The 26,309-nt window shown below is 47.3% G+C and overlaps 1 protein-coding gene across 3 annotated transcripts; it reads left to right on the top strand.

Annotated features, from left to right (window-relative positions):
- The first annotated feature begins 341 nt into the window (after nucleotides 1–341).
- On the top strand, nucleotides 342–24,678 carry ACTG2 (actin gamma 2, smooth muscle). Of its 3 annotated transcripts, none has more exons than XR_014841641.1 (9): nucleotides 342–388; nucleotides 9,857–10,018; nucleotides 10,426–10,554; nucleotides 16,138–16,248; nucleotides 16,444–16,528; nucleotides 18,765–18,926; nucleotides 19,978–20,169; nucleotides 21,208–21,933; nucleotides 22,652–24,678. XR_014841641.1 is itself a non-coding variant. In XM_021087371.2 (9 exons), the coding sequence occupies exons 2-9, from the start codon at nucleotides 9,893–9,895 to the stop codon at nucleotides 24,598–24,600; spliced, it is 1,131 nt and encodes a 376-aa protein (XP_020943030.1). In that variant the 5' UTR covers nucleotides 342–388; nucleotides 9,857–9,892; the 3' UTR covers nucleotides 24,601–24,678. The 3 variants fall into 3 exon arrangements, 1 of the variants encoding a protein (XP_020943030.1); XR_014841640.1 differs by having other exon boundaries at nucleotides 21,208–22,006; nucleotides 22,571–24,678; XM_021087371.2 differs by having other exon boundaries at nucleotides 21,208–21,389; nucleotides 24,457–24,678.
- The last annotated feature ends 1,631 nt before the right edge of the window (nucleotides 24,679–26,309 follow it).

Genomic DNA, 26,309 nt, shown 5'->3' with positions numbered 1-26,309 from the left:
CTGCCATTCTTGGTATGGTTCTCTCTCCAGGAGCAGAACTGCATCTGGCCTCACTCTGGGCAGCTTATAAGGCCTGGTGTGAGTTTTGTTTATGCAAGTGCAGCATAAAAGGAACAAATCTGCCAGCACCGGGGCTGTGGCCTCTCGAGGCCTTTTGCATACATTTTTCAAATGATAATTCACCCTACCCAACCCCCTTCCCCACCCCCCAAGGCCAATTTATTGAAAAAACCACCTTATATGGTAATATTGCTAACACACCGTCAGCTGGCCTTTTTAGGGACTCTGTTTAAAGAAGATCCGCCTCTGGGGTTTTATATTGCTCTGATATTTCTGCCAAAGACACACCAGCCCTCAGTCACTGGGAGAAGGACCTCTCTTACCCTCGGTGAGTACCGCACAGCTTTCCCAGGCTCTTCCTTTCTGGGTGCAGGAGGTGCCTCTAGATTGGCCTGGCTTCCGTGACGCTGGCCCAGGTCACACGTCAAGGCCCTCAGTGTGCAGTGGTGCCTGCGAGCACACCGCTGCCTGCCAGCAAAAGGCATCTTTGGTCATGGGACATCCTGGGCAGGGACAGCCAGGACCAGGGCTCCCTGTCCTCCTAACTGGGTGGTGCGTAGGCTGTGTCACCCGCGGTCTCTATTCAGGCCGCTGCCCAGGGCCAGCACGGATCTACAGCCTCGTGGCTTGGAATGTCCGGGAGGCTGTTTCAGGGGAGCAAACGCTTTTTTGAAAAATGGCTTCTTGGGGTATTTGAATCCAAACCAATGTGGTCCCTGTGTCCGTGAGATGTCATGTTGGGAACGGGAGAGGATTTTATTTTCTTCAGACCCCTGTGGGTTCTCCGGCCTCTGACTCAGGCTTGGCTAAGAGTTTTCTTAGCCTTGAAGGCTCCAGGATCATTGGAAAATGCAAAAATTCAGCAGTGGGGTGGGCAAGGGTCCTGGGGCTTCATGTGGATTCAGGGTTGGAAGCGATGTGGAACCATCTAATTCATTCTCTGGTGAGGACTCTGAGGCCTAGAGAAGTTAAAAAACTTGTCCCAAAGACCCACACCCGGCTGTGAACCTCTCCACCAAGGCCCCTGTCCTCTCCCAATGGCACACACAAACACACAAGCATAAGCAATTAGAAGGAGGCAGTTCCCTGGCAGTTCAGCAGGTTAAGGATCTGACATCAATGCTGTAGCTTGGGCCATTGCTGTCATGTGGGTTCGATCCCCAGCCCGGGAACTTCTGCATGCCGTGGGTATGGCCAAAAAGTAACAATGAGGAAGAAAATGAGATCGAGGGGCTGTGTCCACTTTTGTGATCAGAGTCTGCTAGCATCTCCTTACAGCTGAGGCTGGCTGCTGTAGTGGTGCGGACTGCCCAGCTACCAAAGTTACTGGGTGACCTCAATTTCCTCACCTGTAAATGGGAGCAATAGTAATGCTATCTACCTGGCGGTGCTGTTAGAAGGATTAGCTGAGATAACACATGCAAAAGCCCTCCACTCAGTGCTGTCAGGGCCTGACCCTTTAAGAACCACACAGAGTGCCTTACCACCCACCCCACATTCTGACGCAATAGACTGGGGTGGGGCCTTATAATTCCCATTCCCAAACAGCTCCCAGGTGATGCTGAGGCTGCTGCTCTGGGATCAGACTTTGCATAGGGAGGCTCTAAGCACTTGCTTTTAGTAGTTGAGTGGATTTAGACTTTGAGGTTAGCCCTAGGGCTGAAGAGAGAAAAGGCTGTGACAGAGATGCTGGGATACCAGAGAAATGGCGGTAAGCAGAGATGCTACATGTCACGCCTGGAAAGCCAAGACAGGCAGTAGGACAACCTGACCTTGAGGCTAGATTTCTTTCCGCCTTCCTTTTGTTCATTTCAGCAGCATTTATTGAGCACTTGTTATGTGCCAGGCACTGTCCCTGCTACTCAGAGTCTGTCTCCGGGCTTCTGCAACCCCTGGGAGAGACAGATGAGAACCACAGAGTAGATCAACAGATGAAAAGGGCAGAGCCCGGGGGGAGCCCCTTGCCCGGGCCAGAAATGATCAGGGAAGGCTTCCTGGAGGAAAGGGTACCTGAGCTGGTCCTGAAGTAGGGGTGGCTCCAGGATAAAAGGAAGCATGATCTGTGGGACCCTTCAAGTGGCTCAACTCCACTGAATGTAGATTTCAAGGCAGACAGCAGGGAGAACTGAGGTCAGAGGGGTGGGGAAGGCCAGATGACTAGGGCTTTAAACACTAAAGGATGGAGCAAAGGGAGACCACAGCAAGATGATATCAAGAGATCTGCCCTCTGAAGGGACTAGAACAGGGCAAGAGTGCTACCTCAGTGTGCAATGTCCCCAAGCTGGTGGCGCAGGGTGGCATGGAGGCAGAAGTAAGAGGGCCTGGGGTTGGGGGGCGGGGTCAGAGTGTTGGGACTGGGCTCCATCTTGGCGGCGGGGAGGGGGGCGCGTGTGTGATACTCTGAGGGGCCATTGCAGTCAGAGGACACTGATGAGGACGTGGGTCTCAGAGGTGGAGTTGAGGTGCTGGAGTGTGGGGCGTGGACCCCTGCAGGCAGTTGGCCCTGCAGCTCTGGAGCTCAGGAGAGGGGTCAGGATAGAGCTGAGTGGGGGAGGGAGGGAGTGGCTGGAGCAAAAGCCGAAGGGAGCAGACCCCAGTGGCAGATTGCTGAGGAACAGAAATACTACTAGCCAGAAGTCATTTTTTATTTTATTAATATATCTCAACCAAGTCAAGATACCCTGACGTTTATAAGAGGTGTTGCTAGTATTTTCTACCATAGGCGTGTTTCTCATGCAGTCACTGTATGGGTACGTGTGTGTGCAGGTTATAATAGGCAGCTGCTTACTGGTCATTTGAAGCCCTCACTCCAAGATATTTCCCCAACTATTATTTGAAATCTCACTGGCTGAGAGGCTTTCCTTTTAGGGCTTAAACTTTCCATTAAGATGAAAATGTCTTTGGGAACTGGCATAAACTCTGCCTTCCCCTCAGTGATCATTGATTGGTGAAGTGGCTCCTTCATCTCCTTCCTGTAGGACAGACTTCACCCTGGGAGCAAGCTCTAATGGAGACGAGTAAGGGAGACAATAAGAATTAATTTTTTTCCAGCCCTTTTACAAGAGAGGTTGGCAACCTTTTTCTGTGGAGGGCAGGATACTGAGTATTTTAGACTTCATGAGTCTAAAGGTCTCTGACACAACTACTCAACTCAGCCATTATAGCGGTAGCCGCCAAGGACTGTATGTAAATGAATGGGTGTGGCTGTGTTCCAATAAAACTTTATTTCTTATTTGAATTTTATATCATTTTCTTGGAATCTTAGTCTTTGGCTCCTTTGCAACCATTTAAGAATGTCAAAACCGGAGTTCCCATTGTGGCTCAGCGGGTTAAGAACCCAAATACTCCCATGAGGATGCGGGTTCCACCCCTGGCCTTGCTCATTGCCACAAGCTGCAGCGTAGGTCGAGGATGCAGGATGCGGCTCAGATCTGGCATTGCTGTGGCTGTGGCGTAGGTCTGCAGTTGCAGCTCTGAATGGACCCCTAGCCCAGGAACTTCCACAGGCCTCAGATACAGCCCTAAAAAGGAAAAAAAAAAAAAAAGTGAAAACTGGAGTTCCCGCTGGGGCACAATAGGATCAGTGGTGTCTCTGTAGTACTAGGATGCAGGTTTGATCCCTGGCCTGGCACAGTGGGTTGTAAGGAATCCAGGGGCATAAGTCACAACTGTGGTTCAGATCTGATCCCTGGCCTGGGAACTCCATACACCACAGGGCGGCTGAAGAAGGGGGGAGAAAAGAAAACCATTCTTAGCTTGAGGGACTCACAAAAATAGGTGTTAGTTTGCTGACCCTGATTTACAATTTACAAAGCCCTTCATGTCCATTATTTCATTTGATCCATCCTCCAAGGAGGTAGATGTCACTGTTTGCTTTTTTTTTTTTTTTTTTTTTTTTTTTTTTTGTCTTTTGTTTTTATAGGGCCACACCTGTGGCATGTGGAGGTTCCCAGGCTAGGGGTCTAGTCGGAGCTACAGCTGCCAGCCTACACCACAGCTCACAGCAATGCTGGATCCTTAACCCACAGAGCGAGTCCAGGGATCGAACTCGCAACTTCATAGTTCCTAGTCAGATTCGTTTCCGCTGCACCATGGCAGGAACTCCCAAACTGTTCCCATTTTACGCTCAAGGAAACTGAAGATCAGAAGGGGAGCTGTGGGAAGGGGTGCCCGGAGGAGGAGAAGGGCAAAGGACAGAGAGCGGAAGGGAACTTGGAAGCCAAACCTTTCTCCTTCAGAGCAGGGGTGGGGGTGGGGAGGGGGCTGTCACCACCCTCTGTCCTTGTATTTGCTTGGGGGTGGCCAGGAGGACGCGTGGGTGAGCAAATTCTCCGCACTCATTATATCTCTGGGTTTGGGTCACTTTGAGGGGAGCCGTGTTTCTAACTCTGTGAAATCCTCAATGAAGCCCAGATGTAGTACGTGCCGAAAGAGCCAGAACAGTTCTGTCGGCTTTCTGTGAGCGCGAAGTGGTTGTGACCCAGGAAACCACAGTGACTTTGGCCCTGGTTCAGCTGACACACTCGAGTCTAGCCACAAATTACCAGCAAGTGGCTGAGGAAAGTTTAGAATTTCTCCTGGCAGAGGCATTCCAGAAGAGCCTGGCTCTGGTCAAAGCCTTCTCCCAGGTAGCCGGGTCCCCTACCCAGCAGCCTCCACTCCAGGCCAGCAGCCCTCACCCTGCCTTCACCCCCTTCACTTCTCATGTGATTCTGACTTCAAAAAAGGCAGACTTGAATCCACTTGGAGGGCTGCGGAGTGGCACTGCTGACAACTTGAGGTCGCTTTTATGGCTGGTCTCAACTGCTGGGAAACAAAGTCCAACGCTCTCTTTCTTCCTAGTGCTTGGAAAAGTTCAGGGCGAGGCACAAGGGTTCATTGAAAGACCAGGCAGGCTTGAACTACAAGTCACAGGTGAGGGATGCTGAGGGGACCTCAGAGGGAGACAGTCCCAAAGGTGCAGCTTTGCTTCTTGGCCACCCACCCTCTAGCTTTTCAAGGTTATTTTCCCCTACAGGTGGACCCCTTGCTAGAACAAGGAAACCCAGCTCTGCTGACCTGCTCGTGGAGAGGACTGTCCCTAAGTGGCTCTCCGTCAGGGTCCCCTGACCGAGCTGTCTTAAGACTGGCCTGTGGGGACTTGGAAATCAGATCCCATGGGCAGAGCAGGCCTTCTGGGAGAAGGCCAGGCAGGGGGTGGGATCGTCATCCAACATTTATTGAGCACCTACTACATGCTAAACAGTGCAAGGGCTAGAAACACAAAATCTAAACTTACTTGTGGCAAAAGGGAGGCTGAGGCTCCAGGAGAGAAAAGAACACAGACCTTTTTGTTGAAGGGCTTCTGCCGCCAATAGCGCTAGAGAGACAGGGAGGCAGAAGCAAAAAAATACCAAACATGGAGAAGCTGTGAGTTTCGCTAAGGTGGTGGTGAAGATGCACGCCTGGGCTTCGGAACCTGGCCTGGGCTGAGGCCAGCCCTGCCTCTCCAGGCGAGGAGCCCGAGGGCTATGTCCTTTCACTTCTCTGAGGCTTGGTGTACTTGCATGTAAAACGGAAATAAAAATATCTTCCCGCAGGGCTTTTGTGAGGCTTAAGTAATAATGAATGTGAAAGCACCCCCCCCTGATTTTTTTAAATGAAAAATGCATTTTTACAAAAAATAAAATAAAAAAAAAAGGAACCATGGAACATACCACTGTGTTTCACACAACAAAGCCCCTTGCGCCTTTTCCATCCAATTAAATATTCTGCTCCCTCTATTGTGTGGATGTTTCTGGCAACTAGTTTATCAACTGATTGACTTATGATTCAATAACTTTTTGGTCATTAAAGTTGTTCCTGATGTCGGGATTTTAAACGGAGCTCTGATAAACTGGCTCTTGGCCAAATCTTTGCGCTCATCCATGAGTTTTTCCTAAGGATAAATTCCTAGAAGTGTCTCTGTGGATTTAAAAGATACGTACAGTTTTAAGGCTTTTGATAAGTATTTTTGAATTCCCCTTCAGAAAAGTAGCACAATTCAACATGTGTCAGCAGTGAACGCCAGCCCACCTCCCCCACCTCTGCCAGCAAGAGTGGATCCTAGAACTGACACAGCACTTTAGCCAGAGGTGGGGTTAGCTGTTATCCTGGCTCCAGCGCGCTGCTGGCTGTCGACAAGACCCCAAGGCCTGATCATAGATGCTCAACAAGAGCTTGCACAGTTTGGTTATTTAGGCGCACATCCGCAAGCACATATTTATCCCATTAAATTAAATCTTATTGGATTCAGCTCATTTTCTCTGCTTTTCGAGATCTTGGATTTTGATTCTTCTAGCCAACATATTTGTTTTATCTGGAAATTTGATCAGTATGTACTCCAGATTTTCATCCAATTCACTTATAAAAATGTCACGTGAGAAGGGACCAAGCATGGAGCTCTGAGGCATGTTGTTGCCCCCAGGTTGACATTGACCCATCAATTAACACCTTCCAGTGACAGTAACTCAGGCAGGTGTAATATGCCTAATTAATTTATTGTTCAGCCTACAAGGTTTTATCAATAGAGATATCATGGGAGAACTTGTCAGATGCCAAGATCAAGTTCAGCTCAATGTCTCCCACCTTCTCCTGCATTTCCAGGCAGGGTGGTCCTGAGGAAAAAAGGGAGGCTGTTATTCTGCCAACATTTGTCTTTGGTAAACCCTAACTGATTACAAGAAACCACTGCTGCTTTAATAATGCTTTCTCTAATAATGCCTTCTAGAAAACTGCCTGATTTGTATATCACGATTATCTGAGGTTTTAGACAGCTGCCTTCTTTTTCTTTTTGAACAGTTAGAACATTTGCCATCTCTGACTCCTGATGTCTCACCATTTCTCCATTCTTCTAACATGGTAGGAGGTTAGGGGGATCTGCTCTGCAATCCGGAAACTGTTTAAACCAGAGACAATATTGTTTTGAGCAACAAGGTACTTCCCTTCCATCTTCACCTCATCTCAGGCTTTGATGTCCTCTTTCCAATGTTTGTTCTACCTTTGCTATTCGTAAATCTTTCTCCTTAACACCCATTGATTGACTTATTCATCTGGATAAGAAAATGTTTAAGAGCCCACCCCTGCCAGCCCTCGTGCTGGGCATACTGAAGAATTACTGTGGAACAGGACAGACCCGGCTCATGCCTTTACAAAGGCACAGATGAGCCTGGACATGCCAAGCCGATCATTGCTTGGGACAAGTTCAAGGTGCTGTGGGGCAAAGAAGGGCCACTGAAACCAGAAATACAGTGTTGATGCAGAGGTGATAGGAGTCAGAGTAGCCAACAGGTGGGAGGAAAGGGTGTTCCAGACCCTGTGTCTCAAGGTCCAGAAGGGACAGGAGACAGCACAGTTCAGAGAGTGGAAAGAAACTCCACAGAGTCAGAGTGAGGAGGCCAAGGTGGGCAAGATGGGGAGACGAGCTTGGAGACCCAGACAGAGACCAGACCCTCTTGGGCCTTGAGGGCCAAGTTAGAGAGCTGGAACTCGATCTCCATGGCCAGGGGGAATCATGAGGGTCACCAAGGACAAACAAAGCTGGATTCAAGAAGCCATGGGGGGCCTCCCAGCATGCACCCTGCTTTGAACCACACAGGGCTTCCTTTCAGCCTACAATTTGTGTGAATAAGCTTCTGCTCAGGCTCAGGTAGCCTTTCTGACTCACATTCACAGGCCTGTGGCTCTGTCTCCTCTTTGCTTTGGTCATGGTCCTCACTGTCTATCCACCAAGGTCATTGGGGGACCAGGGTTCCAGGTGTCTGTGGCATCTCCCCTCCTCCCTCCTGGACATTCGGAGTGAAGCTTGGCAGGCCCTCCTATGTGGTCACCTCTTCTTCCTACTCCTTGCACCTCTCCTCTCTGGACTCCAACCCCCTCAGCTAGAAACCACCCCCCCATACCACTTCTACTCTGCCCCACCTGAAACTTTTCACGCAATCCGCACCCCATCCTGGAGCAGCCATGGCGTCTCCTTTGTCCCTAAGTGCCAAGCATTTGGTGGGGGTTGTGTTTTCACACTGTCCCCCCACCTCACAAAGAAAGAAAACCTTTAACAGATGTTGGAAAAATTAATTCCCTGGTCACTCTGCTGTCCTTCGCATTTAGATACCAGCACTGCAGGAAGGGAGTCTCTGCTCGTCTCCATCTGATGTGGCAGGGCCGTCCCACCCCAAAGTCCCTGGCTTTCCACTCTCTCAGGCTGCCCCTTCCTCCTTAAGGGGCCTCTACCCTTAGCATTGAACATTTCATCTAGAACTACTGCATCTTTTTTTCCCCAATGATATGTTATGATTGATTTTTTTTTTTTTTTTGGCTGCCCCCACAGCATATGGAAGTTCCAGGGATTGAATAATCTGAGTCCCAGCTTTGACCTATGCCACAGCTGTGGCCACGCCAGATCCCTAAACCACTGTGCTGGGCCAGGGACTGAATCTGTGCTGCCACAGAGACAACACGGGATCCTTAACCTGCTGTACCACAGCGGGAACTCCTATGATTGATTTTAATGATAGACTGTACATGGATACAGTCTCCTCGTAAAAATTTAAGACATTATGGCACTTTCCATCTCCAGGTAATGACCATGATGGGTCTTAGATATGTTTTTTTCCAGAACTTTTTGCCATGTGCACACATCCACACAAAGAAAATTATGGAAGATGCATGATGTTGTTTTGTGCTTTAAAAGGAACTCAATCACAGTTTTCTGCTGTACATTCTATGTTGCAGCTTGCTTTGTGCACTCGGCAGAATGGTTTAGAAATCTATCCACACTAGTCCATGTCCATCAGCCTGGCCCTTCTCTTACCTTGAATATGGTGTCCTGTAAGGGACCTTTGGGTAGTGCCAGGTTGGGGAGTCGCGTGTTTCTCCAGTTTTCCCACACCTCTGCCAACACCTGTAATAAAGCTTTGAATCTTAATGATATGATAGGTGAAAATAATCTTCATTCGTTTGCATTTCCTGATAACTAGTGAGGCTGATCATCTTTTCATGTAATTGTTGGACATTTGTAGTTCCTTTTATGTCAACTCTCTGTTTGTAGTCACCCCCCCCCTCCCCTTGAGGCTATTTACTTGTTTCTTATTGATTTGTAAGGCTTCTTTTATAGAGTAGCCCTTAATTACGTACATTACACATTTTTTCAACTCCTTTTCTAAATGTCAAGAATTTTGGAGATTCTTTCCTTTGGATGAAAGCTTTGTAGCCATTTCCGGTCTTTAGGAGGCAGGTGGTTCATTTGCTAGGGCTTTCATAACAAAGCACCTCAGACTGGGTGGCCCGCACAATGGAAATTTATTTTTTCCCAATTCTGGACGTTAGAAGTCTGAGATCAAGGCGTGGGCAGGGCTGGTTTTCTTCTGAGGCCACCCTCTTTGGCTCGTAGATGATTGTCTTCTGGCTGTGTCTTTCTTCTTTGTGCATCTGTGCTCCAATTTCCTCTAATAAAGATAACTGCAGGTGTATTTGACACCAGTCATAGTGGGTTAATGACTTCCTTTTACTTGAATTACAGCCTTAAAGGCCCTATCCCCAAACCCAGTCACACTCTGAGGCACAGGGGTTAGGACTCCCACATGGAATCTGAGGGGTCCACAATTCAGCCCCAAACAAGCAGAGTGGAGGGAAGAAGCCCACATGCCAGAGAGAGAGGGGCCTCCCCTGCCCTGGAACGGGGCCCTGGCTGCTGATGGGGTCAGGCCCCAAAGCCAAGGAGCCTACCTCCAATGTGACTTTGACACACGGCCGACTACTTTTCTTCTCCCCAACCCCCAAGGTGCTCCAGCCCCCGGTTCACTCGGCTGCACTCACCATGTGTGAAGAGGAGACCACCGCGCTTGTGTGTGACAATGGCTCTGGCCTGTGCAAGGCTGGCTTCGCAGGAGATGACGCTCCCCGGGCCGTCTTTCCTTCCATCGTGGGTCGCCCTCGCCACCAGGTATGGGCTCGTGTGGACTCAAGGCTGTGAGCTACTAGGAGGAAGCTCTGCATTGTGGAGTTGATGCTGAGCTGTGTGTGTGTGTGTGTGTGTGTGTGTGTGTGTGTGTGTGTGTGTGTGTGTGTAAAGTAAGGGAAGGGAAGAGGAAGATGTGTTTGGATGGGCCCTGTTCTCAGAAAACGACACTGTTTCAGGACCAAGAAGAGAGACAAGCCCACAAGAAAACCTCCGTCTCCTCTCCCCACCATCTCTGTGTTCATGGGTATCTGCCTCACCAGTGTCTCCGTCAGTCTGGCTTCCCAGGGATGAAGGATGTTTTTCCCATCTTTATGCCTCTTCAGAGACCCTCCAATGCCTGAATTCCTCCAAGCCAATTCCGTTCTCCTTCCTCCTTTTTTGCATTGCAGGGTGTAATGGTGGGAATGGGCCAGAAAGACAGCTACGTGGGGGATGAGGCTCAGAGCAAGCGAGGGATCCTAACTCTCAAATACCCCATTGAACACGGCATCATCACCAACTGGGATGACATGGAGAAGGTACTGGTGAACCCCCTTTAATGTGCTCGCTTTAATGATAGTGTATCACCACGACCCTCTACCCTGTCAACTCCTCCTCTGCAGCGTTTCTCACATCCTTCTTTCCTTCTGTCTATCCCTGTGGCCATCCTCCAGCCTCAGCTGCCCACATTGCTCCCTGGACGATGCCAATGGCTTCCTGACTGCTTTTTTTGTCTCCTGCCTCACTCACCTGATTCATTCTCTGCCCTGCTGCAAGGCTTGTCTTTCTAAAAACAGCCCCAATCCTGTCACTCACCTCCTCTTCCACAGCTCCAAGTCCCAGCTTCATCCTTTCCTGCAGCTTTCACTTCAGCCCAGTGCTTATCCTTCTTTAAAATGCACTGCTGCCCCTGGAAAGACAAACAGCTTTATTCTCTCTCTCATGACCTCAGATAGGTGCACTGATGCTCTAGTGTTATGATGCTTCTCTAATGAAAAATTTACATAGGTATCTCTAGGGGTCTCCAGAAGCTTTTGTGTGTGTTTCAGAAGATGTGGGAGGTAATTTTTAAACACTGGTTTGTTTTCAAAACAACCCTGTGCAAAATGCTGATAGAGCCTTTTTTTGTTTGTTTTTGATAGAGCCTTTCTAATATTCTTTTTTTAAAGTGAGGTATAGTTGCTGTACAATTTCTAATACTCTTTTGATAAATTCTGCTGACAGCTGTCTGAGAATTCTTGCTTCTGCCACAACTGTCTTTTGAAATGTAACAGAGGGCTTATTGGACAGATGGCAACAGGGAATAAAGAAAGCTGATTTGAAATCTGTACTTCACATACACTTTTCTCTGAAGCCTAGATTCAGTCTCTCTGGATGTGAGATAAATAGATAAAATACAATGGCTTTTGCTTCTTGCTGTGGAGCAGTTAAGAGCACAGACACTGGAGTCAGTAGCAGGGAGATGTGGGAGCAAGTTCCTCCCTCTAAGCCTCGGCTTCTTTATTTACAGCAATAAAAATACCTTCTTCATTAGTTTGCTCTGGAGGTTGAACCAGACAAATACTTGGAATAATCCCAAGGCATGGAACACACTTTTTAAGACTCAATAAATTACACATATTATTTATATATTTATATATATCTAGCAATATTTAATTCGAAAGCATAATAGACAAAATATTTTTGGGAGTTACCATCATGGCTCAGTGGAAATGAATCTGACTAGTAACCATGAGGTTGCAGGTTCAATTCCTGGCCTCGCTCAGTGGGTTAAGGATCTGGCGTTGCTGTGAGCTGTGGTGTAGGTTGCAGACGTGGCTCGAATCTGACGTTGCAGTGGCGTAGGCCAGCAGCTACAGCTCTGATTCGACCCCTCACCTGGGAACCTTCATATGCTGCAAATTCGGCCCTAAAAAGCAAAAAAAAAAAAAAAAAGGAAAGAAAAAGAAAAAAGATAAAAAATTTATTCACAGTCGTAATGTGAACTCTAAAGAAACTACCAAAAGTATATTATGTGCCTTAAAAGAAAAGCTGAATAAGGGAAAGCTGTCAGATCTTCTCAAATTAATTTAGGCTCATTCCCATCCTAATAAAAATCTCATAATTTAAAAAATTGTGTATATTTGAAGGTATACAAGTTGATGATTTGATACGTGTATACATTATGTGACAATCACCGCATTCAAGCTAAATAACATATCTACCACCTCACATAGCTTTTTCTTTTCTTGTAATGAGAACACTTAGAATTCACCCTCTTAGAAAATTTCAAGTAGGCAGGACAGTGTTGTTACCTATTGCCCCCATGCTAATACATTATATCAGATCTCCAGAATTTACTTATCCCAAATAATGGAAACTTTGTACCCCTTAATTAGCATCCCCTCCCCCCAGCTCCTGGTAACACCACTTTACTTTCTGCTCCTAGGAGTTCCACTAAAAATATCACAAGTTTTAATTATATAAGATAATCATAACGTATGGAGCAACAGATAAGGCAAAATTTACGAGAACAATCTGAGGTAAAGATAAATTTAGCTTCTTTGGAGTTCCCATCGTGGCGCAGTGGTTAACGAATCCGACTAGGAACCATGAGGTTGCAGGTTCGGTCCCTGCCCTTGCTCAGTGGGTTAACGATCTGGCATTGCCGTGAGCTGTGGTGTAGGTTGCAGACGCGGCTCGGATCCCGCGTTGCTGTGGCTCTGGCGTAGGCCGGTGGCTACAGCTCCGATTGGACCCCTAGCCTGGGAACCTCCATATGCCGCGGGAGCGGCCCAAGAAATAGCAACAATAACAACAACAACAACAACAAAAGACAAAAAGACAAAAAAAAAATTTAGCTTCTTTGTGAACAATAGACATGAAAAAGTTTTCCAATCACCATGCTCTCTAGCCCAGTAACCCCACCTCTAGAATTTTTTTCTTTGGAAAACATCCCGAGCACACACACAAAAAAGTGATATGTACAAAGACAACTATCACAAGATTATTTCTAAACAAAAATCAAAGATACCATGAATTAATTACCACGTGATTTTTTATATCTATATAATTACTATGTGATGATATATGATGAAATGTTGTGTAAGAATTGAAATAGGAATTCCCGTTATGGCTCAGTGGAAACAAACCCGACTAGTATCCGTGAGGACGAGTGTTCGATCCCTAGCCTTGCTCAGTGGGTTAAGGATCTGGCATTGCCATGAGCTGTGGTGTAGGTCACAGATACAGCTCAGATCCTGTGTTGCTGTGGCTTTAGCGTAGGCTGGAAGCTCCAGCTCAAATTCGACCCCTAGCCTGGGAACTTCCATATGCCACATGTGCAACTCTAAAAAAGAGAAAAAAAATCAAAATGAACTTTTGTTCAGTTTATTAAAAATAAATATTTACTATGAAAAAGAAAACTTTATTAGCTGGAAGTGACAGGAAACAAACATAAAAGTATAAGAAGTTCCTATTGTGGCACAGCATGTTAAGAACCCAAATAGTATCCATGAGGATTCAGGTTCAATCCCTGGCCTCACTCAGTGGGTTAAGGATCTGGCATTGCTGCAAGCTGCTGGGGAGGTCAAAGATGTGGCTCAGATATGGTGTTGCTGTGGCTGTGCTGCAGGTCTGATTTGATCCCTAGCTCTGGGAACTTTCAAATGCAGAAGATGCAGCCCTAAAAAGAAGGAAAAAAATTAGTAAATAATAAATAATGAAAGTATATAAAGTAAATAAATAGCAATAGTAATAAATTTCAACATACATGAAAGAGCAGGCAGAAGGAAAAAGCCAAAATATTAACTGTTTATTACTAGGTGATGGAAATATGGGAAATTTTTATTCCTGTTAAAAATAATTTCCCAGAGTTCCCACTTTGGCTCAATAGTTTAAGGACCTGACATCTTGGTGAGGATGCAGGTTCTATCCCTGGCCTTGCTCAGTGGGTGAAGGATCTGGCATTGTCACAAACTGTGGTATAGTTTGCAGATATGGCTCTGATTCGACCCCTAGCCCAGGAACTTCCATATCCCACCAGAGCAGCTATAAAAGAAAAAATAAATAAATAAAAATAAATAAAAATAATTTCCTAATTCTATTTTATTATTTTATTGTTTGTTTGTTTTTTAGGGCCACACCCATGGCATAAGAAAGTTCCCAGGCTAGGGGTCGAGTGGGAGCTGCAGCTGCCAGTCTACACCACAGCCACAGCAATGCCAGATCCAAGCTGAGTCTGCAACCTACACTGCAGCTCACAGTAATGCCAGAGCCTTAACCCACTGAGAGAAGCCAAGGATTGAACCTGAGTCCTCGTGGATACTGGTCGGGTTCATTTCCACTGAGCCACAGTGGGAACTCCTTCTAATTTTAAAACTGTCAACATCTTTAACTTTTCAAGTACTCAATAAAAGCTCCCCAGAATGAAATAAAGTGAAGTGCCAATGCTTGGGCCTGACACCCGAAGCTTCTGATTCGTGGATCTGGGATACAGCCTAGGAACCTTCACCTATAAAGTTATCCCAGATGATCCTGCCACAAAGCATCTGGGGGCCACCTTTGAGGAAGTTCTGGCATCACCTTATTAAGCCTAATTGCCAGCTCCTTCATGTCTGCTGGGAAACTCCCACCATCCAGGGCCTCTGTGCCATTTGCTCTGCCTCAGATACCCTCTCAGTTTCTGGAGACCTTCCTTTGCCTTGAGGGCCCACTCAAATCTCCCAGGAAATGACCTTCCCCTGCTCTTCCTTCACTTAAATGTGGATGTGTCTTTGTGTTTGGTCTTTCTGACTGCCTTGCTCTCCTCCAGACTTTGAAACTAAGATCACATGTTGCATCATCCTGGCACAAAGCCAAGGGTCCATAAATATATGGGTACAATGGAATCAAAGCTTCCCACCTCTGTGAAATCAAAGCCCTGTGTCCCTGCCACTCTTTGCCAAATCCCTCTGAAGTAAAGGCTCCTGTTTTTTGTTTTTGTTTTTGTTTTTGTTTTTTGTCCTGGGTCACTGAAGAGGGAACTGGGCACAGCAGGAGGAAACAGCTCCCACTAAAGCAGTGATTCTCAACTGGGGCAATTCTGCCTCCCACGGGGGCATTTGGCAATGTCTGGAGATACTTTTGCTCATCATGGCTGGAGAGGTGTGACTGGCATCTAGTGGGTGAAAGCCGGGGATGCGGCTAAACATCCCATAAGGCACAGGCCAGGCCCTCCCCTACAGTGAAGAATTATCCAACCTGAAATGTCAAGGTGCTGAGATTGAGAAACCCTGCTATAAAGAGCAGCTGTGTCAGTAATGGACAGTGACAATCCAGGCATATCTGTCAGGCTTCAGCAGGAGTCAATATGCACTCAACAGGGTTTTGAAATTAACTTAAGGAAGGGCTACATTAAGAGATGTGAGCAGGTTAGAGACCAGAAGGGGATGTGGAGGCATCCAAGTACCAGCCACAGAGGGAAAGCTGAGGGGCAAGGGCAGTGTCGCTAGGGCTCAGGGGGAGCTGGAGCCCAAAGAGGGGCCACCCTTCACCCTGCCCTTCTCCCTCCTCACACTCTCTGACCTCTAAATGGTATCTTCCATCAGCCAAACAGCCAGAAGTCAGACAGCTGCACTCGGCCTGGTCCCTCAGGGGCCAGAGCAGGGGAGACAAGGGAGGAAATAAAGAGGAGGCAAGATCAGATGAAAAAAAATGGACACACTAAGTATATGGGCCCCAGGTCTGAGCCCCGTCTGGGGCCCTGTTGAGAAGGAATATAACCTCTGAAGGCCAATCAGAAATTCCCAGGGAGTTCCCGTTGTGGCTCAGTGGTAATGAACCTGACTAGTATCCATGACGATACAGGTTCTATCCCCAGCCTCGCTCAGTGAGTTAAGGATCCAGCATTGCCATGAGCTGTGGTGCAGGCCGGCAGCTGTAGCTCTGATTTGACCCTTAGCCTGGGAACTTCCATATGCTATGGGTGTGGCCCTAAAAGGGAAAAAAAGAAAAAGGAAATTCCCAGGGTTCACAGGCCTCCTCTCCAGATGCAGTCTGTCCTGAGGACAGTGTGCCATCCTCCCCCAGCATGGTCGTGTCAGTCAGAACTTCCCAGCCCACATGGGAGTCTGCTGCACTCATCCGACTTTTGTCCCAACCAGATCTGGCACCACTCCTTCTACAACGAGCTGCGGGTAGCACCTGAGGAGCACCCCACCCTGCTCACGGAGGCCCCCCTAAATCCCAAGGCCAACAGGGAGAAGATGACCCAGGTAAGAGTCATCTTTTTCCCCTTCATGTATCAACGCAACAGAATTTTTTGAGGACCTGCTAGCCAGACCCTATGGGAGGTGGGAGTGGGATAAATAGGCACAGTTCCTGCCCTTGATAAAATTATAAACCATTCTGTGGGCCAGAGGCACGGTGCTTTCTGCCAGATAGTATTCGATTCTTCATTATCCTTTTAGATCATGTTCGAAACCTTCAATGTCCCTGCCATGTACGTTGCCATTCAAGCTGTGCTCTCCCTCTATGCTTCCGGCCGCACAACAGGTGAGTAGCCCTGTAATCCGTTCCCCTTCTGACTTGAGGAGGAGGAATTGAAAGCCGGGCTCCTGAAGCAGTTCCTTTCAGAAGAATCGAAGGGACAGCCCAAGTCCAAGCAAAACCTTGGGTCAGGCATAACCGAAGGGGATCCCATGTAGAATGCAGATCCGAGTCTACCCCATGTAGCTGGAAAGAGTTTACATGAGCAAACTACCACTAGACCATCCTGCCAGGGCCATTTCCCTCCCAGTAGATAGTCTGGGAACTTATACACACTTTCCAACCATATTAGAATGTTTTTGCTCGTGAAACAAAATGACAGTGGCAGAACCTGAGATGGTGGATGTATAACGAGGATGTGGCCTTCATCGTTAGAAAGGTTCTCGTGGCAACAGAGGGGACTTGAAGATAAAGTGATTTTTAATAGGGACTCGACAGCTTCTGTGAACTTCTTTCAAACATTCGTGCCTGTATTCACTGATTTGTCCATGTATTCATTCATTCAAATATTTTCCATTACTCCCCGCCAAATGCCAAACACTGCATCAGCCCATGGGTGCTCCCTGACAAACAAGACAGACCCAGCCATTATGGAACTGACGGTCTAGCAGAGGAGAGACCAGAGTACAAGATAATTTCACTGCAGGTGATAAGGAAAGTGATGGGGAAATACAGGGTATATAACATTTTTGTATCCTGTCCTTTGCACTTGGCATTATGTTGTGAATATCCTGTTTAATGGCCACATGGTAGTCGTTGTATGAGGATTCTATACTTTATTCATTTTACTGTGTCTCTATTGTTGGACTTTTAGATTGTCTCCATTTTTTATTATAAAATCTGCTGTGATCAACATCCCTGTATAGGAGTAAGCCACTGGTCTCTGGATATTTATTTTGGACTTGACCCTTACTGAACCATCTTATTAACTCTCATCATTTCTCAGTCAATTTTCTTTTTTCTTTTTTTTTTTTTTTTGGTCTTTTTGTCTTTTGTTGTTGTTGTTGTTGCTATTTCTTGGGCCGCTCCCGCAGCATATGGAGGTTCCCAGGCTAGGGGTCCAATCGGAGCTGTAGCCACCGGCCTACGCCAGAGCCACAGCAACGTGGGATCTGAGCCGCGTCTGCAACCTACACCACAGCTCACGGCAACGCCGAATCGTCAACCCACTGAGCAAGGGCAGGGACCGAACCCGCAACCTCATGGTTCCTAGTCGGATTCGTTAACCACTGCGCCACGACGGGAACTCCATTTCTCAGTCAATTTTCTCAGGTCTTCTAAGTATCATATAACTATATCATCTACAAATAATGACAATTCTATTTCCTTTTGTTAATAATACTTCATTTCTTAAAAAAATAGTACTTCATTTCTATTTTTGGTCATATTGCATTGGCTAGAACATCCAGGAAAATATTAAATAATAATAACACAATAACAATATTGTAGCATTTCCCCATCACCTCTGATGTGATTGTTGGATCAAGAGGGATTTCTTATCATGTTGAGAAAACTTATTTCCCTTCAAGTTTCATCAGTAGAGAATGTCAATTTTTTTTCAAACTGGTTTTTATAGTCCTTTTAGAGCTAAGATTCTGGTTGCATGTGCATATGTGTTAGCTGGATGCCTGAAGGGTATGAAACTTATCCAGTCTCACTTAAAGAATGTGCAGCCTAGATGCCAGTTGACAAGAGTGCCTTTTTGCGAAAGTGTTTTAAGGAATATAAGATGAGGAGAGGAGTTCCCATTGTGGCTCAGTGGGTTACAAACCCGACTAGTATCCATGAGGATGCAGGTTTGATCCCTGGCCTTGCTCAGTGGGTTAAGGATCTGGTGTTGCTGTGAGCTGTGGTGTAGGTGGAAGATGTGGCTCAGATCCCTCACTGCTGTGGCTATGGCTTAGGCTGGCATCTGCAGCTCCAATTTGACCCCTAGTCTGGGAATCTCCATATACTGTGGGTGTGGCCCCAAAAAGCAAAAAAAAAAAAAAAAAAAAAAGAATATAAGACGAGGAGACATTTTACTTGCCTTCCAGAAGCCTACAGTCTCATCTGGGAGAATAAACTGAGGTACACAAAAATTGATGTACACAAAAAATATGATTGATGATTCTCACAGTGAGTGAATTTTTCAGCTGCTAAAGAAAAGTAGAGTCGTTGAAGACCATTTGGTAACAGGTCCCAGAAAGAGGTGGAGGAAAGAAAAGGAAGGTTTCATAGGTCTCATCCCCTCTGTCCTTAGGCATCGTCCTGGATTCCGGGGATGGCGTCACCCACAATGTCCCTATCTATGAGGGATACGCACTGCCCCACGCCATCATGCGCCTGGATCTGGCTGGCCGCGACCTCACGGACTACCTCATGAAGATCCTCACAGAGAGAGGCTACTCCTTTGTGACCACAGGTACCCAGCCTCTTTCTGGACTTGGGCTCAAAACCAAATCAGATCGAGGACCAGAAGTTCCCATGACCAATGAGAAGGCGGTGGTGCTGTGTCCTCAAACTCTCTGAAGGTAGACGGGGAGGGCCTAGGCTGGGGTTGGGCCCCAGGACCGGACCAGATAAGGCATCATCATTTAAGGAGGAAGGTTCCCAACTAAGACACCCTGGAGAAGGAGACAAAGCTTAGACATACTCGTCCTGAGAAGTGCTTGATCCACCCTCGTTCAAGTGTGTTTTGCAGCACTTCCTCCCTCCTCAGGCACCTGATCCCCTTGTCCACGTCCACCCCAGAACCAGAGCTAGTTTTCACAGAGGTGAATAGTGGTAAGGATCTGGGGATGCCTTTCATTACCTATGGCATTTATAGTTTGTCTGAGGACAAATGGAATAAATAAGGACTGAATTTCTAAGAGCAAGCAGCTCCCTGGGCAGGAGGAGTGTTTAAGTGGGGGCCTTCCTATATTCTATACCATCCCAGCGTTTAAACCTCCATCTAGGTGGGAAATGCATCCTGCTAGACCCTCAGGAAGGCCTGCAGATGCACCAGGGCAGAGGGATGAGAGCAAATGAAAAACACATGCAACGTTTTGCTTAGGGAGTTCTGGTTGTGGCTTAGTGGATTAAGAAAAGGACATAGTATCTGTGAGGATGCAGGTCTGATCCCTGGCCTTCCTCAGTGGGTTAAGGATCCCACGATGCTGCAAGTTGCCGCATAGGTGGCAGATGCGGCTTGGATTTGGTGTTGCATGGCTGTGGACCAAAGTGGCAGCTCTGATTTGACCCCTAGCTAGGGAAATTCCATATGCCACAGGTGAGGCCTTAAAAAGATTTTTTTTTTCCCCCTGGGAATCAAGATTTTGAACTTCCACTTTAGAAAGAGGAATAAAAACATTAACATTCATCCTGAGACTGAATCCCAAGAAGAAGGAAGAAGGACGTTTTCCTGGAGATCAAAACGGGGCAACCGAACAAACAGAACGGAGTAGCAACTCTGTCGTTTCTGTTCTTTCTAGCTGAACGAGAAATCGTGCGAGACATCAAGGAGAAGCTGTGCTATGTGGCCCTGGACTTTGAGAACGAGATGGCCACGGCAGCCTCCTCTTCCTCCCTGGAGAAGAGCTATGAGCTGCCGGACGGACAGGTCATCACCATCGGCAATGAGCGCTTCCGCTGCCCGGAGACCCTCTTCCAGCCCTCCTTCATCGGTGAGGCCCCGCCCCTAGCCTCAGCCAATCGGAGGGCAGGAATGGAGAGCCGGGGTACCAGGAGTCACATACACTGCCTATATTTTATATTTCTGCCACAGGTTTCCAGGAAGGGCCCCAAATACACAAACAATACAGCTAGATAGAATCTAATTTTTTTTTTTTTTGTCTTTTCTAGGGCCGCACCCTCAGCATGTGGAGGTACCCAGCCTAGGGGTCTAAGGAGCTGGAGCTGGAGCTGCCGACCTATGCCACAGCCACAGCAGCGTGGGATCCGAGCCTCGTCTGCAACCTGCACCACAGCTCACAGCAACGCGGAGCGAGGCCAGGGATCGAACCCGCAACCTCATGGTTCTTAGTCGGATTCGTTAACCACTGAGCCACGAGGGGAACTCCAGAATCTAATTTTAAATAGAAGCATAAGGAAATCAAAATAATCAAAATAAAGGAAAAGTGGGTTAGAGGCTATAACATGAAACTAAGAACAAGTTTAAACACAACATACCTATTTTTATTTTGGGCCATGAGGTGCAGTGGCTTGATGTGGGATCTCAGTTCCCCTAACAGGGACTGAACCCAAGCCACAGTGGTGAAAGTGCCAAATTTTAACCACCAGACCACCAGGGAGCTCCCACAAAATACCTCTTGGATCCCTCACCATTTAGGTCATGGGGTCTGAAACCTATAGCAGTAAACAGGATGGGTTTTGGGGTCAGACCTGGTTTTAAGTCCTGACTCTGCTCTTTCAAGCCCCGTGACCCTGGACATGTTACTTTCTTCAAACCTCAGTCTTCTGATCTATAAAGTAGAAATTGTAATAGGGCTGCTATGAGAATCCAGTAAGGTAAGATTTAATACAAAGATAACTAGTTTCCTGAAACGTGTGTTTTTGCAATGACCGTCAGAGAGTCTGACCTTGTGATCCATTAGACAGGTGATTGAGGATTTAAACTAAGGCAGCTGCAACAACAGAAGTGTCCCTTGAGGAGCGAAGGTATGGGGTGATGGATGTTGACTAGATCCTGTGATCTCTACTAGGCATGGAGTCAGCTGGAATTCATGAAACAACCTACAATTCCATCATGAAGTGTGACATTGACATCCGCAAAGACTTATACGCCAACAACGTCCTCTCTGGGGGTACCACTATGTATCCTGGCATTGCCGACAGGATGCAGAAGGAGATCACAGCCCTGGCCCCCAGTACCATGAAGATCAAGGTGGGTCTTGCCATGTTCCTCTCCACCCTGTTCTTTGTCCAAAGACCTGTGTTCCTAGGAGATGCTCTGAGTCAGGCTGCCAGGCCTATAGTTTGGTGGTCTCCTGGGTGCACCATCATCCTGGCATGAGACAGATTTCAACTCAGTGGATTATGTTCCTTGGGCAGTGATGAGCTGGAGACAACTTAACCTGGACTCTCAAATACAATCTCCTGGACATCATATGAGGAGGTAAAAGAATTTGGAATGGAGAGAATGTCGAGGGGGATAAAAAGGAAAGGAGAAAGGAGAAAGGCAAAGAAAAGATGGAAGCAACACCACAGCATCTTTAAACTTTCGACTTTAAGAGTTCCCTGGTGGCTCATGGGTTAAGGTTCTGGCATTGTCACTTCTGTGGATCGGGTCACTGTTGTGGCATGGGTTTAATCCTGGGCCCAGGAACTTTCTCATGCTGCAAGCAAGCATGGCAAAAACAAAAAACAAAAAAAGGAATTCCTATTGTGGCTCAGCAGTAATGAACCTAACTAGTATACATGAGGATGCGGTTTTGATCCCTGGCCTCCCTCAGTGGGTTAAGGATGTGACATTGCCATGAGCTGTGGTATAAGCCTGCAGCTGCAGCTCTAATTCGACCCCTAGTCTGGGAACCTCTATATGCTGCAGGTGTGGCCCCAAAAAGCAAAAAAAAAAAAATCCTAAAAAACAAAATCCCCACATTAAAGAGAACTTCGGTCTCACCCTAGAGAAGTGTGAGAGTTCCAAAGACAGAATGTTGTTTATAGGACAGGCTGCTGGTTCAAACTCACAGGGACATTCCTTGATGCATGGACAGCCTCTGACCTGCTGTCCCATCTGGACCACAGCTTCTCACTTCATAGATCCACCAGAACGGAAGCCCACCACTTCTCCCCGGCCCTTGGTCTCCAAGTAATCACTCCTACAGCCATTTTTAGGGCTTCTAGGAACTTTCCTGCTAGCAGGGTTAGAAAAAGAGTTAGGAGTAAAGTAGCAATAACAAATAGTTTGAAATTTGCAAAGTTGGTCTCCAAGGAGCAGGCCTGATCTGAGGAGGTGTGTATTCGCTCTCTCTTTCTTCTCTCTCTCTTTTTTTTGTTCTTTTTTTAGGGCTGCACCCACAGCATATGGAAGTTCCCAGGCCAGGAGTTGAATTGGAGCTGCAGTTGCTAGCCTACACCACAGCCACAGCAACACAGGATCCGAGCCACATCTTTGACCTACACCACAGCTCACGGCAATGCCAGATCCTTAACCCACTGAGCAAGGCCAGGAACTGAACCTGCATCCCAGTGGATATTAGTTGAGTTGGTTACCACTGAGCCACAATGGGAACTTCTGAAGAGGTGTATTCTCTATGTTGGTATTCTAAGAGCCTTCTTCACAAAGGACTTCCCCTTGCCTAGCAGATGGTGCTCAGCACAGGGAAGCAGAGTAGTCACCAGGAGACAGCGGAGCACCGGTAGGCTCTTCTCACCCAGAGCCACTGGAGCAGTCACCCTGCTATAGGAGGGGCACCATGCCAGGCCTGGGGCAGTGGCTTTTTACCAGGAGCCTGTGTCAGAACACCTCACCTAGCCTCTCCCCCAGATTCTGGTTCAGCAGGTAGGGGATGCCCCCATGACCTACACTGATAACGGACACCAGTGATCTGATGCATATCCCAATGTATGCCCAGAGTTTAATAATATATGCTGGCCTTCAAGGAGTTTAAGATCTGACAGGTAGACATGATCAATGGAAGAACAACTTAAACAAGACCAGAAGAGGGGAAAGGGTGCTGCAGGCAGCAGAAATAGAGTCAGCAAAGGTGCCCAGGGGTGTGTGTGCAGGTACAAACACCCTGGCCAAACTGGACAGCAAGATGTGTGTAAAGACAGTAGGGAAGATGAGGCAAGCCTCCAGGATATGGAAGAAGAGATGTGGGGTGGGAGTGGGGCTTAGATTTAGGGCCTCCAGCCCAAGACAACCCTGAGTTTTTTCACAATGAAAACTGTCCAGCAATAAAATCTGTTGTTACCTTCTGAGTGGCTGGGCCCCTCCTTCAGGTGTCGGTCAAAGGAGCAACAGGGTGATGGTTGTCTGCCCAAATAAGAACTTCTAAAGACCCTACTTATTCTGCAATTCCATGATCTTTGCAACTTAGGTAATATGTAAGGAGAGTCTTAGGAGACCAAAAGAAAATCGATTTCGTGTCTGGTTTGTTCCAGAGCTGAAATCTTAGTCCCTTCAGAAACAGGAATTGTTTGAAGAGTCAAAGTCTTTCTGGATCCACTTTTAGCTTGGAGTTCAAAGTTGTCTGACATGACAATCAATTTCTAAAGGCCATGCTCAGGACTCGCAGTGGTGAGGATGAACTTTGAATGTATGAATTTGAGAACTTCTAGATACAAGTGACGCTTGAGTAGACTGCTTAAACTCGGGAATGGAGGAATCCCAGCCCAAGCTGCTCATGCATCCAAACTCCAGGCAAAAACAGAACAGAACTCCCTCTATAGATTTGTATTGGTTAGCTACTGCTGCGTTAACAGCAACTATGAAATCTCAGGGCACATAACAATAAGCATTTATTGCGCATGCATCATGGGCCAGGTGGGTTGATCTAGGTCAAGCTTGGTGAGGCAGCTCTGCAGGCCCAGCCAGCCCAGGTCAGGGACACATCTCTTGCTGTGGGGCCCAAGCTGAAGGGCCAACAGCTCTTTTCAGGAAGCTCTTTTCAGGAAGGTGGCAGTGACACAAGAAGTGTGCCCACCTGCACGCCTGAAGCCCATTTCCAGCTCCTGGGTCATGTCTGCTGATATCCCATCAGCCAAAGCAAATACAGGGCCCAGCCCAAAGTCACAGGGTAGAACAGGGCACTCTTCTCAAGCAGGGGCATGAGGATGGGGTGGGAGGGAGAGGGATGATTTGAGCAACAGTCTAATCTACCACAAGCTTTCTCCTGTTCCTTTCTTACCATTGAGGCTCCCCAGCAGGGTGCTGAGCTGATTCCTCGACCACCTTCCCTATTCCCTGGGGACTGATCATGATTTACCACATTTGCTCTTTGCAGATTATTGCTCCCCCAGAGCGGAAGTACTCGGTCTGGATCGGAGGCTCTATCCTGGCCTCTCTCTCCACCTTCCAGCAGATGTGGATCAGCAAGCCAGAGTATGACGAGGCAGGGCCTTCCATTGTCCACAGGAAGTGCTTCTAGAGTGAGAGCAGATTCTCTGGGGATCTCCTGGAGACTTCTCTGTCAACAACCATGAAACATTAAAACCTGCAAGCCTTACTTCTCTGTATGAGGCTCTTTATTTTCCTGGGCCGGGTCTCACACACAGCACGAAGGGCTTTTCACACCTTGTTTCTAGTCCACACAATGACCGTGTGGGGGAGGTACCATTATTATCCCCACATTACAGATGAAGAAATGAAGGCTCGGAGAAGGTATCGACTTGCTGAAGATCCCAGAGAACCAGGATTCGATCCAAAGGGAATGTGTCTGGCTCTAAAGCCTAGTGCTACTTCTACTGTATCTCCTTGTTTCCTTTTTCTTGAACATTAGTAAGAAGGAGGACTAGATGACTCTTAGGGGAAGGAGGTTAAGAAACAAGAAGCAAGATGTAAGTCCTTGTATTCAAGGGCGATACTCTAGGGAGTGTGAACAGAAAGAGAAACACAAGGCTTATAGGAGGTAACATGTGAGTGGTTCAAATACAATGTTATGTTAAACTTATGTCAAGGAGGGTCATAGTGGGCTTAAAATCTCTATGTGTTCCTTTGTCATTTGGGATTAAGGTGTATTTTGCCCCAAAACTAATCAGGAAAGGAGCAACATCCCTAGAAAGAAGAATATTTCCTCTTCTTCCATTCCTCTTCCCCCTCCCTCTTCTCTCTCTCTCCCTCTCTTTCCTTATTTGCTGCTTGCTCCCTGCCCTTTGTCAAGTCTATTTAATATCATGAGTATTGATAAATGTTTGCCAGCTACAATTACTGGGTAAGGCCAAATGGGATTTATGTATCTCATAAAGATGATTCCTGCCCATCAAGGACACTGCATACCAGGGGAGACAGACACATACATATAAGAATGGTTGGAAGTGAAACAGAAGCAGTCACAAAATACTATGAGAAAACAAGGGAAAAATAATAGTAATTAACATTGATTGATGTTGACAATACACTAGGCACTGGGTTAAGAGCTTAATTTTCTCATTTATCCTCACCACAGCCCTGTGAGGCAGGTACTATTATCATTCTCATTTTATAACTAGTTTACTAGTTAAGTAGGTTTTCCAGCTAGTTATTGACAGAACTAGGTCCTCACTTCTGCCTGGTGTACCCTTGGCTCTTGCCACCTGGCCAGGTCCCATCCTTGATGCTCCTGAACAGGACCTACCCGGTCTTCCCAGACATACCTATTCGGAGGCAGTGAAGGCATGGAAGCACATGGACCTCAATGGCAGACCTTCCTCCTCCACCATCCCTGCACCTGCCTTCTGGGGATGGGCTGGAGAAGCATGTTTTCAAGAACCCCTAGAGGATTTATGTTCTCCCAGAAGCAGACCTTGAAATGAGGACTCACAGGGAAGTGGTCTCAGGAGAAACCAGTAAGTGGAGGTGAGAGGCAGGACAGGAGAGGGGCCAAAGTCCCACAGAGGATGGCTTCAGCCTGGTCCCTTGACTGGAGTATAAACCTAATGGCAGGCAAAGAGCCAGGCTGTCCTGGTCACATATCAGTGGTTGGTGACCGTGCTTCCTAGGGGACAGAAAGTCCCAGGCTTTCCTTCTGTGCAGGAAAAGGGCTCCAGTAGGCTGAGGGCAGTCCTGCAGAGAAGAGCCTATTGGAAGAGAAAGCCAGGGAGGAAGTGGTAGGATGCAGTGGCAGGCAGGCATGGCCAGAGAAGTGTGGAGCGCTGGCAC

This window comes from Sus scrofa, chromosome 3, assembly GCF_054392235.1.
Source record: "Sus scrofa isolate SSC_HxYL_T2T_F1_AM1 chromosome 3, Sscrofa_HxYL_maternal_Yorkshire_Landrace_v2.0, whole genome shotgun sequence".
Taxonomy (NCBI): Eukaryota; Metazoa; Chordata; class Mammalia; order Artiodactyla; family Suidae; genus Sus; species Sus scrofa.
Note: the sequence above shows the minus strand (reverse complement) of the source record. Positions and strands in the feature narration are given on the sequence as shown.

Bases quoted from the DNA above. Each gene is read 5' to 3' on its own strand.
- ACTG2 (XM_021087371.2), top strand. From the start codon at position 9,893: ATGTGTGAAGAGGAGACCACCGCGCTTGTGTGTGACAATGGCTCTGGC. The intron at 16,529-18,764 runs GTGAGTAGCCCT...CTCTGTCCTTAG, and splicing joins TGCTTCCGGCCGCACAACAG to GCATCGTCCTGGATTCCGGG. The intron at 21,390-24,456 runs GTGGGTCTTGCC...TGCTCTTTGCAG, and splicing joins CCAGTACCATGAAGATCAAG to ATTATTGCTCCCCCAGAGCG.